This window comes from Piliocolobus tephrosceles, chromosome 13 (assembly GCF_002776525.5).
Source record: "Piliocolobus tephrosceles isolate RC106 chromosome 13, ASM277652v3, whole genome shotgun sequence".
Lineage (NCBI taxonomy): Eukaryota > Metazoa > Chordata > Mammalia > Primates > Cercopithecidae > Piliocolobus > Piliocolobus tephrosceles.
Genome location: NC_045446.1, coordinates 75,918,446 through 75,936,182, shown reverse-complemented (window position 1 = coordinate 75,936,182; position 17,737 = coordinate 75,918,446). Strand labels below are relative to the sequence as shown.

The 17,737-nt window shown below is 38.4% G+C and overlaps 1 protein-coding gene across 11 annotated transcripts in view; it reads left to right on the top strand.

The window, feature by feature from the left end:
• The window catches only part of SYTL2 (synaptotagmin like 2), a 120,240-nt gene that overhangs the window by 81,447 nt on the left and 21,056 nt on the right, over nucleotides 1-17,737 (top strand). For 4 of the 11 annotated variants that reach the window (XR_003306677.1, XM_023209256.2, XM_026446974.1 and 1 more), the window contains exons 8-10: nucleotides 5,141-9,073; nucleotides 11,906-12,007; nucleotides 14,030-14,083. Coding sequence is in view for 10 of the 11 variants with exons in the window: in XM_023209256.2 (XP_023065024.2) it covers nucleotides 5,141-9,073; nucleotides 11,906-12,007; nucleotides 14,030-14,083 (4,089 nt within the window). In the remaining variant the exon portion in view is untranslated. Of the gene's footprint in view, nucleotides 1-5,140; nucleotides 9,074-11,905; nucleotides 12,008-14,029; nucleotides 14,084-17,737 lie in introns of those variants that run through there. The other 7 variants (XM_023209262.2, XM_023209260.2, XM_023209265.2 and 4 more) reach the window with 4 other exon arrangements.

Here is a 17,737-nt window from a genome sequence, read left to right as displayed (position 1 = left end):
GCAAAAGTGTCAGACTTTGGCCTGCTCAGGCCTCCAGCCATTTGTTCTTAGGCTTTAAAAGCTCTAAAGGCACTTTCTTTTTCAGCTGGTATGAGTTGAGAGGCAAGGAGGGTACTGCTTTTCCCTGCTAACTAGCCTTGTCTTGAAGGTCTTGCCACTCTCAGGGGATGACTCAAATTACTTTTACACCTATATGATCCTGAAGTAATCATAAAGTTTTATGATCATAATTTCTTATGTTTTTTTAGAAAAACAGAAACAATAGAAAAAGCCATGCTGTGTACCCTCTGCCATCTTCAATAAGCCTGCATCCGACCCTATGATAGTTTCTTTATAGTCAGGATAATTCACAATAGCAACAATCAAGTTTGTTTTTTTTTAAATTTTTAAAAAAATATACTTTAAGTTCTGGGATACATGTGAAGAACATGCAGGTTTGTTACAAGGTATACACGTGCCATGGTGGTTTGCTGCACCCATCAACCCATCACCTACATTAGGTATTTCTCCTAATGCTGTCCCTCCCCTAGCCTGCCACATCCCAACAGGCCCTGGTGTGTGATGTTTCCCTCCTTGTGTCCGTGTGTGCTCATTGTTGAACTTCCACTTATGAGTGAGAACATGTGGTGTTTGGTTTTCTGATCTTGTGATAGTTTGCTGAGAATGATGGTTTCCAGCTTCATCCATGTCCCTGCAAAGAACATGAACTCATCCTTTTCTGTGGCGGCATAGTATTCCATGCTGTATATGTACCACATTTCCTTTTTCCAGTCTAACTTTGATAGACATTTGGGTTGGTTCCAAGTCTCTACTATTGTGAACAGTGCTGCAGTAAACACACATGTGCATGTGTCTTTATAGTAGAATGATTTATAATACTTTAGGTATATACCCAGTAATGGGATTGCTTGGTGAAATGGTATTGCTGGTTCTAGATCCTTGAGGAATCACCACACTGTCTTCCACAATGGTTGAACTAATTTACACTCCCACCAACAAAGTAAAAGCATTCCTATTTCTCCATGTCCTCTCCAGCATTGGTTGTTTTCTGACTTTTTAATGATTGACATTCTAACTGGCATGAGATGGTATCTCATTGTGGTTTTGATTGGCATTTCTGTAATGATCAGTGATAATGAGCTTTTTATCATGTTTGTTGGCCACATAAATGTCTTCTTTTGAGAAGTGTCTATTCATGTCCTTCGCCTACTTTTCGATGGGGTTGTTTTTTTTTTTTCTTGTAAATTTGTTTAAATTCCTTGTAGATTCTGAATATTAGCCCTTTGTCAGATGGATAGATTGCAAAAAATTTCTCCCATTCTGTAGGTTGCCTGTTCACTCTAATGATAGTTTCTTTTGCTGTGCAGAAACGCTTTAGTTTAATTAGATCCTGTTTGTCAATTTTGACTTTTGTTGCCATTGCTTTTGGTGTTTTAGTCGTGAAGTCTTTGCCTTTGCCTATATCCTAAGTGGTACTGCCTAGGTTTTCTTCTAGGGTTTTTATGGTTTTAGGCCTTATGTTTAAGTCTTTAATCCATGTTGAGTTAATTTTTGTATAAGGTGCAAGGAAGGGATCCAGTTTCAGTTTTCTGCATATAGGTAGCCAGTTTTCCCAACACCATTTATTAAATAGGGAATCCTTTCCCCATTGCTTGTTTTTGTCAGGTTTGTCAAAGGTCAGATTGTTGTAGATGTGTGTCATTATTTCTGAGACCTCTTTTCTGTCCCATTGGTCTATATCTCTGTTTTGGTACCAGTACCATGCTGTTTTGGTTACAGTAGCCTTGTAGTATAGTTTGAAGTCAGGTAGCATGATGCCTCCAGCTTTGTTCTTTTTGCTTAGGAATGTGTTGGCTATGCAACCTATTTTTTGGTTCCATATGAAATTTAAAGTTTTCTCTAATTCTGTGATGAAAGTCAGTGGTAGCTTGATGGGGATAGCATTGAATCTATAAATTACTTTGGGCAGTATGGCCGTTTTCATGATATTGATTCTTCCTACCCACAGGCATGGAATGTTTTTCCATTTGCTTGTGTCCTCTCTTAATATCTTAAGCAGTGGTTTGTAGTTCTTCTTGAAGAGCTCCTTCACATCCCTTGTAAATTGTATTCTTAAGTATTTTATTCTCTTTGTAGCAATTGTGAATGGGAGTTCACTCATGATTTGGCTTTCTGTTATTGGTATATAGGAATGCTTGTGTTTTGTGCACATTGATTTTGTATCCTGAGACTTTGCTGAAGTTGCTTATTAGCTTAAGGAGATTTTGGGCTGAGACGATGAGGTTTTCTAAATATACAATCATGTCATCTGCAAAAAGAGACAATTTGACATCCCCTCTTCCTCTTTGAATACGGTTTATTTCTTTCTCTTGCCTGACTGTCCTGGCCTGAACTTCCAATACTATGTTGAATAGGAGTGGTGAGAGAGGGCATCCTTGTCTTGTGCCGGCTTTCAAAGAGAATGCTTCCAGCTTTTGCCCATTCAGTGTGATATTGGCTATGGGTTTGTCATAAACAGCTTTTATTATTTTGAGATACATTCCACTGATACCTAGTTTATTGGGAGTTTTTAGCAAGAAGGGCTGTTGAATTTTTTCGAAGGCCTTTTCTGCATCTGTTGAGATAATCATGTGATTTTTGTTATTGGTTCTGTTTATGTAATGGATTACATTTATTGATTTGCATATGTTGAAGCAGCCTTGCATCCCAGGGATGAAGCCCACTTGATCATGGTGGATAAGCTTTTTGATGTGCTGCTGGATTCAGTTTCTCAGTATTTTATTGAGAATTTTTGCATCAATGTTCATCAGGAATATTGGTCTGAAATTTTCTTTTTTTGTGTTGTCTCTGCCAGGTTTTGGTATCAGGTTGATGTTGGTGTCACAAAATGAATTAGGGAGGAGTCCCTCTTTTTCTATTTTTTGGGATAGTTTTGGAAGGAATGGTACCAGCTTCTCTTTATACCTCTGGTAGAATTCGGCTGTGAATCCATCTGGTCCTGGGCTTTGGTTGGTTGGTAGGCTATTAATTGCTGCCTTCATTTCTGAACTTGTTATTGGTCTATTCAGGGATTCAATATCTTCCTGGTTTAGTCTTGGGAGGGTGTGCATGTCCAGGAATGTATCCATTTCTTCTAGATTTTCTAGTTTATTTGCATAGAGGTGTTTATAGTATTCTCTGATGGTGGTTTGTATTTCTGTGGGACCAGTGGTGATATCCCCTTTATCATTTTTTATTGTGTCTATTTGATTCTTCTCTCTTTTCTTATTAGTCTGGCTAATGGTCTATCTATTCTGTTGATCTTTTCAAAAAACCTGAACCTGCTCCTGGATTCATTGATTTTTTGAAGGGTTTTTCATGTCTCTGTCTCCTTCAGTTCTGCTCTCATTTTAGTTATTTCTTGTCTTCTGCTAGCTTTTGAATTTGTTTGCTCTTGCTTTTCCAGTTATTCTAATTGTGATGTTAGGGTGTCGATTTTAGATCTTTCCCGCTTTCTCCTGTGGGCATTTAGTGCTATAAATTTCCCTCTAAACACTGCGTTAGCTGTGTCCCAGAGATTTGGGAATGCTGTGTCTTTATTCTCATTGGTTTCAAAGAACTTATTTATTTCTGCCTTCATTTTGTTGTTTACCCATTAGTCATTCAGGAACAAGTTGTTCAGTCTCCATTTAGTTGTGCAGTTTAGAGTGAGTTTCTTAATCCTGAGTTCTAATTTGATTGCACTGTGGCCTGAGAGACTATTTGTTATGATTTCCATTCTTTTGCATTTGCTGAGGACTGTTTTACTTCCAATTATGTGGTCAATTTTAGAATAAGTGCGGTGTGGTGCCGAGAAGAATGTGTATTCTGTTGATTTGGGGTGGAGAGTTCTGTAGATGTCTATTAGGTCCACTTGGTCCAGAGCTTAGTTCAAATCCTGAATGTCCTTGTTAATTTTCTGTATCACAGTTGGGTGTTAAAGTCTCCTACTATTATTGTGTGGGAGTCTAAGTCTCTTTGTAGGTCTCTAAGAACTTGCTTTATGAATCTGAGTGCTCCTGTATCGGGTGCATGCATATTTAGGATAGTTAGCACTCCTTGTTGCGTTGATTCCTTTACCATTATGTAATGCCCTTCTTTGTCTTTTTGATCTTTGTTGGTTTGAAAACACAGTTCTTAAACTCCAGTATGCAAAACAGTCACTAGAATAGCTGTTAGTAAAGATTACTGTGCCCAATCTCCAGAAATTCTTCTCATTCAATACATAAGGAATAAGGCCCAGGAATGGAAATATTCTCATTGTCCCATTTAAATATTGTGGATAAAATTCCTTGTTTAGTCTTATTTAAAAGTTCTTTTTCTAACTCCTGAAATCACTTAAGTCTGTGCTTCTCAAACCTGGATTTAGGCCTCCTCCAGAGTTTATGATATGTGCCAGGGGATGGGTGAAGTCATAAAATTGGCATGGCGTATCTTTCTGGAGTGTTAGTTTTATACAAAGATTTAAGAGTAAGAGAAAATTAACATTTAAAATGTAACATGGAGCTGGGTGTGGTGGCTCACGACTGTAATCCCAGCACTTTGGGAAGCTGAGGTGGGCGGATCACGAGGTCAGGAGTTCGAGACCAACCTGGCCAATATGGTGAAACCCCGTCTCTCCTAAAAATACAGAAATTAGCTGGGACTGGTGGTGCGTGTCGGTAATCCCAGTTATTTGGGAGGCTGAGGCAGAAGAATCGCTTGAACCTGGGAGGAGGAGGTTGCAGTGAGCCGAGATCCTGCCACTGCACTCTAGCCTAGGCAGCAGAGTGAGACTCCATTTCAACAAATAATAATAAAATAAAATGTAACATGAAACAGAATGCAAAATTAACATGTATTTTTAAAATAAACCAGGAACTTCAAAGAAATTTTTCAGTTAGGTCTGTACCCTGTACTTCCTGGTTTCTGCAATTCCTTTCCTTTACTATCGTAGGGCGCCTTTGGTAGAATACCTTAATTAGGACAACTTACATTTTAACCCCTGAAAAATGCTGTTATAAACAGCTAGTGGTATAGAAAGTGCAAATACAAAGTGCTTTTATAAAGAAGATGATGTGAATGATTAACAGTTCTTTAAGCATGCTCTTTTCTTATTTAGAAAAGTATTTCTATGTTGCAGATGAACTGTCTCATTGTGTTGAGCCTGAGCCGTCTCAGGTGCCAGGTGGCAGTTCTAGAGACCATCAGCAAGGTAAGCCCCCTCCTCTCTCGGCTCTAAAAGCTAAGACATCTTCACGTTCTAGTCCGTATGCCACTGAGATAAAGAAGTCAACTGATGATTCCATATTTAAAGTTCTAGACTGGTTTAACCGAAGTTCTTATTCAGATGACAATAAGTCATTCCTCCAACATCCCCGAGGAGTAGAGTCCAAAGACAAAACAGACTCAAAATCACAGGTTGCTATTGACTTGGTGACAGGTGACACTACTTTACAAGAAAATGGCTCGAAGACCCTATCATCCAGCAAAATTGAATCAAAGCCTGTGAGATCTGATTCAACATTCCAAGTAGAGGGAGATATGCTGGTTTCTGAAAGTTGCCAAGATGCTAATGTGAATATCAAATCCAAATTCATGAATTTGTCCCAACGAGGCACCCCAAAGGAAGGCCCATGTATATTGCCATTTGAAAGCTATGGCACCCCAAGTCAAAGGAGCAAAAATATGGACTATAGCCAAGATTCAAAAAGCATAGGAAAAGGGAACGGGGTATCTCCTCCAAAAAGGAACTATTCCTACAGTATTCCCAAGGAATCTGATGCAGAAAACCAAGTTCCATGCAACACTAATAATATTGGCAACTTGGGTGAAGAAGAACCCAAGTTTCACACTCGTGAAGAAAATAGAGGACACTCAGAAGTGAATTTTGACTCTTCAACAATTGTCAAAGAACCAGGTTTGAAAGATAACATGAAAGCAGAGAGAAAGAGCAAAGGAGGAAATACCTATATCCTGAAAGCTTCCTTAGAGCCAGAGAATATTAAGTCAACACCTGGGGTTGCCAACAACAGCTCTCCTTGGAAGAAGCCTGAGGTCCATTTCCAGCAAGAAGCTGGTGAGGTTCCCAAGAACCAAGTGCAGAGAGAGAAATACAAAAGAGTGAGTGACAGAATATCCTTTTGGGAAGGAGAGAAAGCTGCTGCTAAGATAACTCATAAAGAACCCACATCTTCATGTAGCGAGGAACAACCTTCTGCTAAAGCATATCAGCCTGTGCAGAAGTCACAGGGTGTATCATCCATGAACAGTTTATCTACAGACCAGAGTGAATATAATCAGGTCATTCCCAAACGAGTGGTCCTAGATGAGGATGATCAAGCATCCCAGCTCTCCAATTCTTATTCCTCAAATAAATCTAAAGAGACCAAGCCACAAATATCAGGTCCATCCAGAAACTATCTTTCAGCTGAGGAATCAGATAAAGTGTCTCTGTTTCAGAATAAGAAAAATGAGCCTATAAAAAGATCACCAATGGCTGACAGTTTGCCTTCTAGAAGAAACATTACTTTGCCAGCACTGCAATGTCCCTCAAATGTCGGGAGTGAACGACATGTTCCTTTGGAGAAAGACAGACCTCTAGTTCGTGAATCACATGCCAACTTTAAAGTTATGTCCCTAAAAGAAAGAATGGATGAACCCAATGCGGAACAGGTCTATAATCCCTCTCAGTTTGAGAATTTGAGAAAGTTTTGGGACTTAGAAGCTAATTTAAACAGTAAGAATAATGACAAGAATATTACCACAGCAAGCCAAAAAAATTCTGCGCCTTTTAATAGGCAGAAGCACAAGGAATTAAGTGACATTAAATTATTAGGTAAAAATACCCATGAAGCAGAGGTGCTTCTAAGCCCAAAAAAAGTTATGGCAAGAGAGGAAATGGAGAAATTAAATTCAAAGGGCATACTCCAGGTGCTACCAGATGAAACCACATTTCCTTTGAGTCCGCTTAGAAAGTATACTCATCAGTTGCGAGGAAATGAGTCATCAAAGGAAAACGTGGAAAAGAATATGGAAGGGATTGTTACTCCAGTGTTTAAGGAAGAAAAGGATTACTCAGACCAAGAGATTCAAGAATCCATAGTAAAAACCAATGTTTTGTCTAAAGACTACAAAGACACTTTTAATGATAGCTTGCAGAAACTGCTTTCAGAAGCCTCAACACCAGCAGTTCAACCCTCTGGTGGAAAAGTTCATGGAAAACAAGTGCTTGAACCAAGTGTTTCTGAAAATAGGACATGGCGTCAAAAAACAGATTTTGCTGATACTGAGGAAGAAGTCAAAGGACCTGAGAAGATCATTAATGAGCATGTTGACAAAACAGTAGTTCCTCCAAAGGTTAAACGGAACTCTTTGACTGCTAGTCTAGACAAACTCCTGAAGGAAGCAACTGGAACTTCACCCTCTCCCTTGCAAACCAAGTTGGCGCCCGTTATCACTGGAACCAACTCTAAGCCGGAAGAGGGAAGATTTTTTGGAAAAGGGATAGAACAGAGTCGCAATACTTCAGCTGATAAGAGAGAAATACTAGCTCCTTTTCCAGCGAGAGATGAAACTTTTGGAAATACAGCTCTCCCCAAGAAAGCTGAAAGTGGTGAGTGCCAGCTAAACACAGAGAATTTGATTCAGATGGCTGCAGAAGATTCTTATCCATTGGATCCAACTTCCCAACTTTCCAGAAAGGGTTCTTTTGGGGATGTGGCCAACCCTTCCCAAGATATGCTTTTTTCCCAAGATGCTCATCTTGTTCCCCAGGCTAGGACACACCCTTCTCAAACGGAAATTTCAGAGACTGTAGAGAAAGTCATTCTTCCACCCAGACCTGTATTGAATGATGTAAATGCTGCATTACAGAAGCTGCATAGAGAAGTATGGTTAAGTTATCCAGCTGGAAGGGAAGTACGTCCTGGAGAAGTGAACCCAGAATTTCCTGAAGCAGTACAGGCAATAGGTAGCCCCCTAAATCCCCCAGGAGTGATATCACCATGGACTATGATGGACACCATAGTTCCAGACAGGAAGGATTTTTATTCCTCCAATGTAGTTCCTGATAAAACTGATGAACTTGAATCTTATTTAGCTGCTCAAATGTTTCTATCAGACCAGACACTTAGCTCATTTGGTTCCACTGTTGCTCAATATGGCAAAGGCCTACCTCAGGAAGTGGAAGAAATTGTGAGGGAAACAATTATTCAACCCAAATCAGAGTCCCTCGAATTCATTGCTGGCTTAGAAAAACTACTGAAGGAAGCAACTGAAACCTTCCCCTTAAAATATGAAAGCGATACAGGGAATCTTTCTGCATCAAAGTTAATAGGTAGTACAAAGGAGCCCAGGCAAGCCACTTCTGAATTCCATCCTGAGGAATTAAAAGAAACAGTAGAAAAAGCTGAGGCTCCATTAATAACTGAGAGTGCTTTTGATGCTGGTTTTGAGAAACTTCTTAAAGAAATAACTGAAGCTCCTCCTTATCAGCCCCAGGTGTCAGTGAGAGAAGAAATGCACAAGAAGGAGTCCTCACAGTCAGAGCAGACCAGGTTCTTAGGGGCAGTGCCCCATTTTTACAGGGCAGTCTCACAGACCTCTGAAATGAAGGCTAAAAGTAGTAGTTTGGAATCTGAAGTCAACCAATGTGATAAAATGTTGGGAGGAGACGCACATGTGACTGATTTATTGGTAGATTTTTGTGGTTCCAAAAGTGGAGTTGAGATCCCTAGAACCCCACAACTTTATGTGGCTCATGAAATAGAGACAATTAAAACTGTAAACCCCCCAGAGGACAGGGACAGTGAAAGTGGGGTTGCAGGGCAACAAGGGACTTTTCAGGAACCTGGCTTTGGAGGGGCTTCTGAAACAATTAGTGTGTCCAGAAATAGGCAACCCATTCCTCTCCTGATGAACAAAGAAAACTCTACAAAAACAAGTAAAGTTGAATTGATTCTAGCATCGCCATATAAGAAACAAGAGAAAGAGGAAGAAAAAGAAGGTTTCTCTGAGTCCGAGTTTTCAGATGGAAACCCCAGTTCTAATGCAGAGAGCTGGAGAAATCCTTCCAGTGAGCATTTAAAAATTTTTAACTCACAATGAGTCTGCTTTATGGAATGCTGATGTAAAGGATGATTTTTTTTAATTGGGATTAATTTGATATTCTTAAATGGTGCTATATTCTTCTTACCACTTCTGTGTTCCTGAGCCTTTCTTAATTAAAAAAATTATTTATATTTTTTAATCAAATGCATTACATAAAACAACTTTCCTATACGGCTGTTTCAGAGTCTGAGTTGACTTGTCATTAATCTACCTATAGAATTTTTAGGTTTCCAAAAATACTTTTTAAATAACCTTTTCAGTTTAGAAAGTATCTTTACTACATTTAAGCTAGTTTTCCTCCTGGAAATATTTAGAATTTCTTCCTTAATTGGCACTCTTTATAGAAGTCTAGTAAGATTTGTGGCAAGAAAGTGCCACAGATGGGCACAAATTTCCCATTTAGGAGCAATATCTTACCACAGTGGTGGCTAAATACCAGGGACAAAATACAAGGCTGGAACTTTTCTTCCCTCAGATACCTTGTGCTGTGGTGTTTTTGTTGCCACTTTCTCCCTCTCATTTTCAATTATCTGTACAATCTTCCCTTTCTAGAGTATGACTTTGGCCAGATGACTCACCTGATGCCACCTAAGGGCATTGCCTGGCCAGGTACATTTCTTTTGCTCCAGCCTAAGTTGATGATCTGAATCAATCTCCACATTCATCTACATGGATGCGGGGGCACTGGTTTTGGTGGCCAGGCTGTAAAACACAGGGCTTGTCTCAGTTTCCTCTTTAATCAACATGTGGACATTTTAGCAGAGAAACCCCAGAGCAAATAGGAATAAGAAGCTACCTGATTAAAATGATGAAATGATAGAGAATGTTTTCTGGCTGGGACATTTTAACCAAAGTTGCACAACTGGTGTTGATTGCCTTCCTTGTAGTTTAGTAGAATTTGTCATTTGTTTAGCTCCCTTTAGTTCCAGTGAAAATAGATAAGCTTTACTGAGTCGCTTACTTGGAGGTGTGGATTATTTTATAAGTAGCTATAGGGTTTCTTCTTGAATACCGACCAAAGAATCCACCTTTAATCCTATTCAGTCAAGTTGAAGCCCCTCTAACAAATTTTGTTGTTAATAAAAGAAAAGAAATTGAAATATCAGTCTCTAAAACCAGACATATGCAAGAATAAAGCCAGCATATTAAACTTGTTGAAGTAGGCTCTTATTAAACTGCCCATGAGTTGCTAGCGTAAACTGAGCCACAGGAGGAGGAGCGCCTGCAAATTTGCAATTATGTTAGAGACTATCATCTAATGTGTATCCCAGCCTAACTGACTGAATAGTACAAAGCCTATCTAAAAAAGCAATGTTAAATAGTCACCTAGGCCGGGCGCGGTGGCTCACACCTGTAATCCCAGCACTTTGGGAGGCTGAGGTGGGCAGATCATGAGGTCAGGAGATCGAGACCATCCTGGCTAACACAGTGAAACTCCATCTCTACTAAAAAATACAAAAAATTAGCCAGGCGTGGTGGCAGCAGCTGTAGTCCCAGCTACTTGGGAGACTGAGGCAGGAGAATAGCGTGAACCCGGGAGGCGGAGCTTGCAGTGAGCCAAGATCACGCCACTGCACTCCAGCCTGGGCTACAGAGTGAGACTTCATCTCAAAAAAGAAAAGAAAAAAAAAAATTACCTAAACAGAGTCCAGAGGAGACATTTTAGAATTACAAGCCAATTAAGAAGTATAAAATGATATAGTCATGATTTTAATTTAGGTTTATATACTGTAACCTAAGTTACTATTTTAAAACAAATTGCAGTAGGGGTGGTGTGAAAAATGAAGAGAAACCTACTATAAGGGTACTGTAATTTTGGGGAGCAAGCTAACACATTTGACTTGTGACTGAGCTCTTAACTAAGCAATACCTTAATATGCTCCTTTGGGAAAAATGAAAGGTTCAGTAGTCAAATACTTTTGGAAATGATGGGCCATTATGCACAGAGAAGGTCTGCAGTAAGGAACGTTTCAAATTTGAACAGAGAACATCCAAATCTAATTCGTCTAGAATCCATTTGCCATGGAATGTACCAGGCAGAACTGGAATGTATTTCAGGAAATTATTGTCTAGAGAAGTGGTTCTTAAATTGATGGATTCCTTAATCGAATCACTCATTGATTCAGCAAATATTTTGAAGTGTTTATTTCCAGCCACTGTTCTAGGCACTGAGAATACAACAGTAATAAATGTCAGTACTTAGGCTTATTCATGATGGAGCCATTCTTTTTATAAAATAATGGCATTAGTAAATGATAGAGGCCTCCCTCCCGTGTGATTTCCCAACATTTCATTGGAAATTATACTAGATCATGAAACCCAGAAAGTCTACAACCTTTCGATCTGGAGAATGCACTCATATGTGTACCCAATTATACACAGATGTTAAACATCTGAATCCTGCCTTCCACGGTTTTGAATTAATTTTATTAATGCTCCTAGAAGTATTTCATGGCTGTCTTCACAAGCTAGAATGTTAAATGGGAAGAGTCAGTGTCTGGCATAGGACAAATCATATGTCTAAAATAAGAGTAAACAACTGAGAGATGACATTTCTATTAATGTAGTAATCTTGTTTCTGTATGGTTTACATTTGCAAATATTTCTTGACCAGTAAATTATTTTTAAGAGCATATTAGTGGAGAAATTTTATTTTTTTCTGTGAAATAAGTGCTTCTTAAAGTAGAGAAACTCATAGCATAATGTCTCTTTTCAACCTACCATTTCTATGTCCATATGTTAGAGGGGTTTTTTTTTTTGGTATTGTGCAGTGTTCATCGATTTTGTTTTATAACAGGTTCAGAAGAAGAACCCAGTCCTGTTTTGAAAACTTTGGAAAGGAGTGCCGCTAGGAAAATGCCTTCCAAAAGTCTAGAAGACATTTCATCAGATTCATCAAGTGAGAATAAAGTTTGCCTCACTGTTCATGCCCCATCTAAGCTTAAAAATGCCTATGTGCTCTCCTGTAGCCTCACTGCATGCTGTTGTGCACTACAACCCCAGTGGGGGCCGTTAACAGATGAAAAGAACGTTTCCAAAGTGCGCTGAAGAGGCTCAACCTAAAGTGGCTGGAACTTTGCTTATAAAATAATATATTACATTTGGTTACTGAAACACTAGGTTTCCTTTAATTGGAGAATCCCAGTTTAAGTGTTTCTCAAGTACACTAAGTTTGAAAGGATTGTGGTAGCTAGTAGGATTAGTGAAAATAGTTATAACTAACATTTATTGAATATCATTTGCCAAAATGTACCTAATAATTTTACATGTATTATCTCATTCAACCAGCACAAGCAACCCTATGAGAGGTGATTATTGTTATCCAAATTTAAGGATGAGGAAAATGAAGCTCAGAAATGTGAAATGCCTTGTTTAGTATACACAGAAGATCTGGGACTCAAAATTAACAGGCTGTTATCAAGAACATTTATGAAGGGACCACATTATATATGACGGCGTTGGATGTCCAGTGAATTTTGCATGATACGGAGTTGAATTAGTCCCTGGCTTCAAGGACTTTCCTTTCTCTTTTATCCCTTCTATTCTGTTCACATTTCTTTTAGATACTGGAACTATAAGCCCAAAACTACTTAACATGAAAGACTTTAGGTACACTATTCCCCACTGGCAGCTGCTTTAATGGTGAAGGATTTCTTGAATACTAACAGAAAGCATAATATATCAAGAGAGTTGTGTGTTAGACAAATGGACTAAAACCATGACTTCTTGGGGTTTTGTTCTTGCTATTTTCAAGCTAAAATCCACCTCTAGGATTGCAGATGGTCATAAGAAAAATTATCAAGTGAAAAGTTAACCACTGCCAAACTCATATGATTGATAATTGGCCATTGTTATGTTTAGAATATTTTTTGTGCATTTGTAATTAAGAATAAAAAGTCAGAATTTAAGAAGGAAAAAAAGAAAAGAAAAAGCCACTCCACCAAACATTTCCTAAAATTCACAGATTCCCAGGGATTTGAGGAGAGTATTCCCAATTTGGAATGTAGTCCTAACTATCCCAAGGATCTTGGAATCTCAGGGTTAGAAGGGATCTTAAAAATCACCCATTTTAACCTCCCCCCAGTGCAGGAATTCCCTCTAAAGCCTCCTCAACAGGCGGCCAACCCCCATATCTGCCTGAATGCTTCCAGAGAAGGCGAGTCGAACCCTTTGTTGGACAGCCGTGATTGTTCTTCCTTATGTTGGTGATGGGCCCTGAGAAAAAGAAAAAAACAAAAAAACAAAACAAAACAAAACTCAGAACAATTGTCCAATTTAGCACACCTCTTGCCTGTGAAACATGGGGCTATTTCCATGGTGCAGCTTTAAAGTACTCAGGAACGTATAGGGTTAAAAAAAAAAAAATCACCATCAGCTGACGGGTATTCCTGCACGCTTCCTTCCAAATACCGATACCCACTCTCACACTAGCCTGCCAAGATTCCACTTAGCAGCTGGTCCCCAGTTACATCTCTTCAGTTGACTTCCCAGGCAAGCCTCCCAGAGGCATACGCGAATGATGATGCACACACACAAATATTTGTTAATGACCATGGGTTTGGGAAGGTGTTAGTCATGGCTAGCATCATACCCTTTACAGAAGAATAGAGAGGCTGTTGCAGCCCCGTGCTTTCTTCTCCTGCTGGCCGATTGCTTGCTCTGAACTAACCCTCTAACCCTTGGGAGTCTGTGTGCAGCAGTGATGTGAGCTGCATCCGGGCTGAAATGGGAGCTCCTGCTATGGCACTGGCTCAAGTAGCTAATCTAAAGAGAAAGTATTTTGGGGAAGACATCTTGGTTGCACCCCTCATTGCATCTTGACTAATTGCTTCCACCTCCGGGGGCTTCCAGGGACAATCTCATTGTTCTTTTCTCTCCAAGGGTCAGCCATGTTAACCATTTGTTAATTTCTTCTGAACAGATCAAGCAAAAGTAGATAATCAGCCAGAAGAATTAGTGCGTAGTGCTGAAGATGGTAAATATCTTTATGTATTTGCATGTCTGTCTGTGTATTAACTTCTGGGGTGCTTTGGGCAGTCTCTGGGACGCAGCTGTTGGGTAAATAGAAGAACGTCATTTGCCACTATGTGGTAAATAGTACCTAAGTTACTATAAAACAGTTCTGATTTGGTACATTTAATATAGTTTGTATTCTTAAGGCTTCTGCTGCTGATACTGTCATGAGGATCTCATCAGAGACCCTTGTGAAGCAAGGATTTCTATAAATAGAAAATTGTATTGCTTTGGATATGAGCTGATTTTTGCTACTCTGACTTGCAGAACTTATTGTAAAGGCAGGAAGAGTGGAGTGAATTCCTGGGTTAAGTTATTCTTCTGTTTGATTCTCAAGTCCCAGCATTTAGATCTCTCAGGGCACAACTGGTAAAATCTTAAGTTCAAAGGAAAGAGTCCTGGAACAAGGGTGGGAAATCTTGCCTCTGCTTATATAAATAACTAAATATAGACAGAGGGTGAAGTTGATTCTGAATATAATGGAGCCAAAAGATCTTGAAACTTGTCAATAGATCAGTTATTACTTGGCTTTGTTATAAGATGAATGGTATAATGGTGTCTTGCTTGAGGGAGAGACAGAAATGAGTCTGATTTTTATAGTGAAGAATTTATGCAAATGTATAATTTGTATTTGCATGCTGGATTTTATTTATTTGTTGTTAAATTGCCTTCACTATAATCATAAAAATGTGTACTCACTGAACTTTCCCATATAAATGCAGCAACAGAGCTCCTTAAAGGTCATTCTTTACTTTTATGTAATAGTTTTGTCTTTCTCATTTTATATTTACAACAACCTCACTGGAGTTGATGGGGCAGGGATTTTTATCTTCATTTTGCTGATAAGAAAAACTCAGAGAAATTAAGTGACTTTTCTAAGATCCTATAGCTAGTCAGTCATTGGGAGGGCAGGAAATAGAATCTCAGCTTCATTACTCCTAGTTCAGTGCTCCTTCCCATTTTCCATGCTGTGGTCTAGTGAATTACAGGAAGGATGCTCCATATCTCCTGTGTTGGATCCCAGATTTTTAGTTGAACGGAGACCTTAAAGAGGCTAATGAAGAAGAGTCACACTGAGGAATGAATGAAATCAAGATGAAAACCTGTCAGATGTATTCTGCTGTCTCAGTTGTGAAACTGACATTTGAGCTTTACTTTCATGTCTCTTTAATCCTTCTGTTAAAATGGTATTTATTCTCAATGTTGCCCTCCTGAGTAGATGAGAAAGCAGATCAGGAGCCAGATACAAATGAATGCATACCAAGAAGTGAGTAGCAGGATCTTTCTCACAAATGACTAAACATTCCACTTTACATAGTATTAAATATAGTGAAATAACTAACCCCATTAATAACACAGCATTTATTATTGGCACTAAACTCCTGCAGCTTACAAAACTATTTCATTATGATAAGGGTTTTATTAAAAACATTTTACTATTGTCTGTGTGGAAAGAATGATTTGTGGTTCCACTGAGGGAGAGTTGTATATAAATATATATGCATATATGTTATTGCTGATATTATTGTGCTTTTGTCAGTCTCTATGCTGTTTGAATCTCTGCTTAAAAGCAAGTTGGCACCTTCTGATTTCATTTGGTTTTTATGTTGCAGTATGATTTTGAGTGTTGGATCTCTTGTGGCCTCTATACAAAACTGTAGATGGAAGTAATTTATAACTTATTTGGACCTATGAAAGAACGTTAGAGTATGTGCTTCTCTCCATATCCATAAAAGCCGATCTTATTATGCCCAGGGTTTAAACTCTGAGGTGCAAAACTGACTTGAATGGTAAATGTTCTAAGTATAAACCAAGTGAATACGTGAATCTAAGAAGTAAATGTATACCTGTGGTGACTAATGCCTGTCTACTAATTAATGTCTATCATCAAGCAAATATAATGTTTGTTTGCTCTTTTATGTTCAATCTTAAGATTACTCTACTTAGCTGTGACTGTGACTACTATCTTAAGGACAAATAACACATTTAAAAAGTGCTCACACGGCCTAGTAAAGCATGCAGCAGTGTGTGTATGTGTGTGTGTGTGTCTGTGTGTGTGTGTGTGTGTGTGTGTGTGTGTATGACTTGTTAGCTTCTCAGTTTCACTCTGTTTCATAAACCCTAGGCACTGGGGGTATGAAGATAATGATACACATGTCTACCTTCAGGGCCACAATACTTTAAATAATAATTTCCCAACAGTCTTTGGATATGCTAATAGGGCTTAATGAGGAAAGCAGCTAAATGGAGGAGCCATTAGATAGAAAACCAATGTGCTGATGGCTAAAAGTCAGTGACATGTCGTGGGAAACCTGAAACTTTGCTCATGAGATCCTCCTGCCAGCAGTGAAGGTGCTGAGCTTTGGCACATGACTTGACAAATTCTTAAGAACTGCCTAGGAAAGAAGACAGTCCAGGCTTCAGCTCTTGTGAGTATGTGCTCTCTGTCTGACCGCTGCAGAGGAAACAAGCCTTCTGCCCTTAAGGGGTGTTAGGTAAAGGGGCTTTTCCAGTTACTTTTGAACTAGGACATACTTAAGTTTGAGCATCTTATTTTATCTTGCTATGTTTTGTTCAAAATTTAGTCTGAGGAGTAAAAGCAAAACATACATAGAAATATATGCCTAAGTATCTGTATCTTTATTCATGATCTCCTAATTGGTTTAGTTTATTGGTCAAGGCAAATAGACTAATCCTGTGCTGAACTCTGGGTAAATTAATTTGTCCCTTTATGGTGATATCTTCCAAAATGACTGTTAGTGCCTTTTCACTGGTAAAGAGTATATTCTTACCACAAAAATCAAATACATGATCCAAACACAAATGACGAAAGCCCATGAATCTAAAACTGATTACATTTGAGTAGTAGATATAATTGAATTTGACCTTCATAGCATCATCCAGCAATATACTTTGAAAATAGTAGGGTGCAATGTATAACAAAAAATTTTTTGCATTCTCATTGGACCGTATTGTGGGACCTAATCTTACACTGCTACCAGTATAACTCTCCCTAACACACACACACTATTGTTTAATGGGAAGTGATTAAAGTAGGTGTCATTTTAGTGAGACACCATAATACATTTTGATGTGCATTTATCTGTGGGAGCCTAAGGATAGGTGAAAATTGTTGTGTGAGCAAGGATATCTTTAGTACGTGTGGCTAAATTTTTAGTTTTTCCTTCATTAGATTTCTTTAAAGATGAATTTAACTGATGTTTAAGGATGAATTTGAGTCTTTTGTGTTATGTATAGAAATATAATTTGATTTTTATCTATTTTCTTAATATCTCTTTTAATGATAAAGTCAATGTATCTGTTTTATTCAAAATATAATTTAAGATTCTTTATCATATGATATTTATTTGATTAGAAAATACTTATATAGAGCTTACTCTGTGCTAGGCACTAAGTGCCTTGGAAAATATTAACTTAATCATTATAAGAGCTATGATTCATCATAAGAAAAGCTTAGATGTTGTGATTCTTAGACAAAGAAGAAAATAGTTTTCTAACTAGGTATATGCAAATCAGGATTATAATTTATCCTTTCTTGTACCTTCGACACATATACTTTCTATATCAGAAAGAAGACATATGCTACATTTTCTTA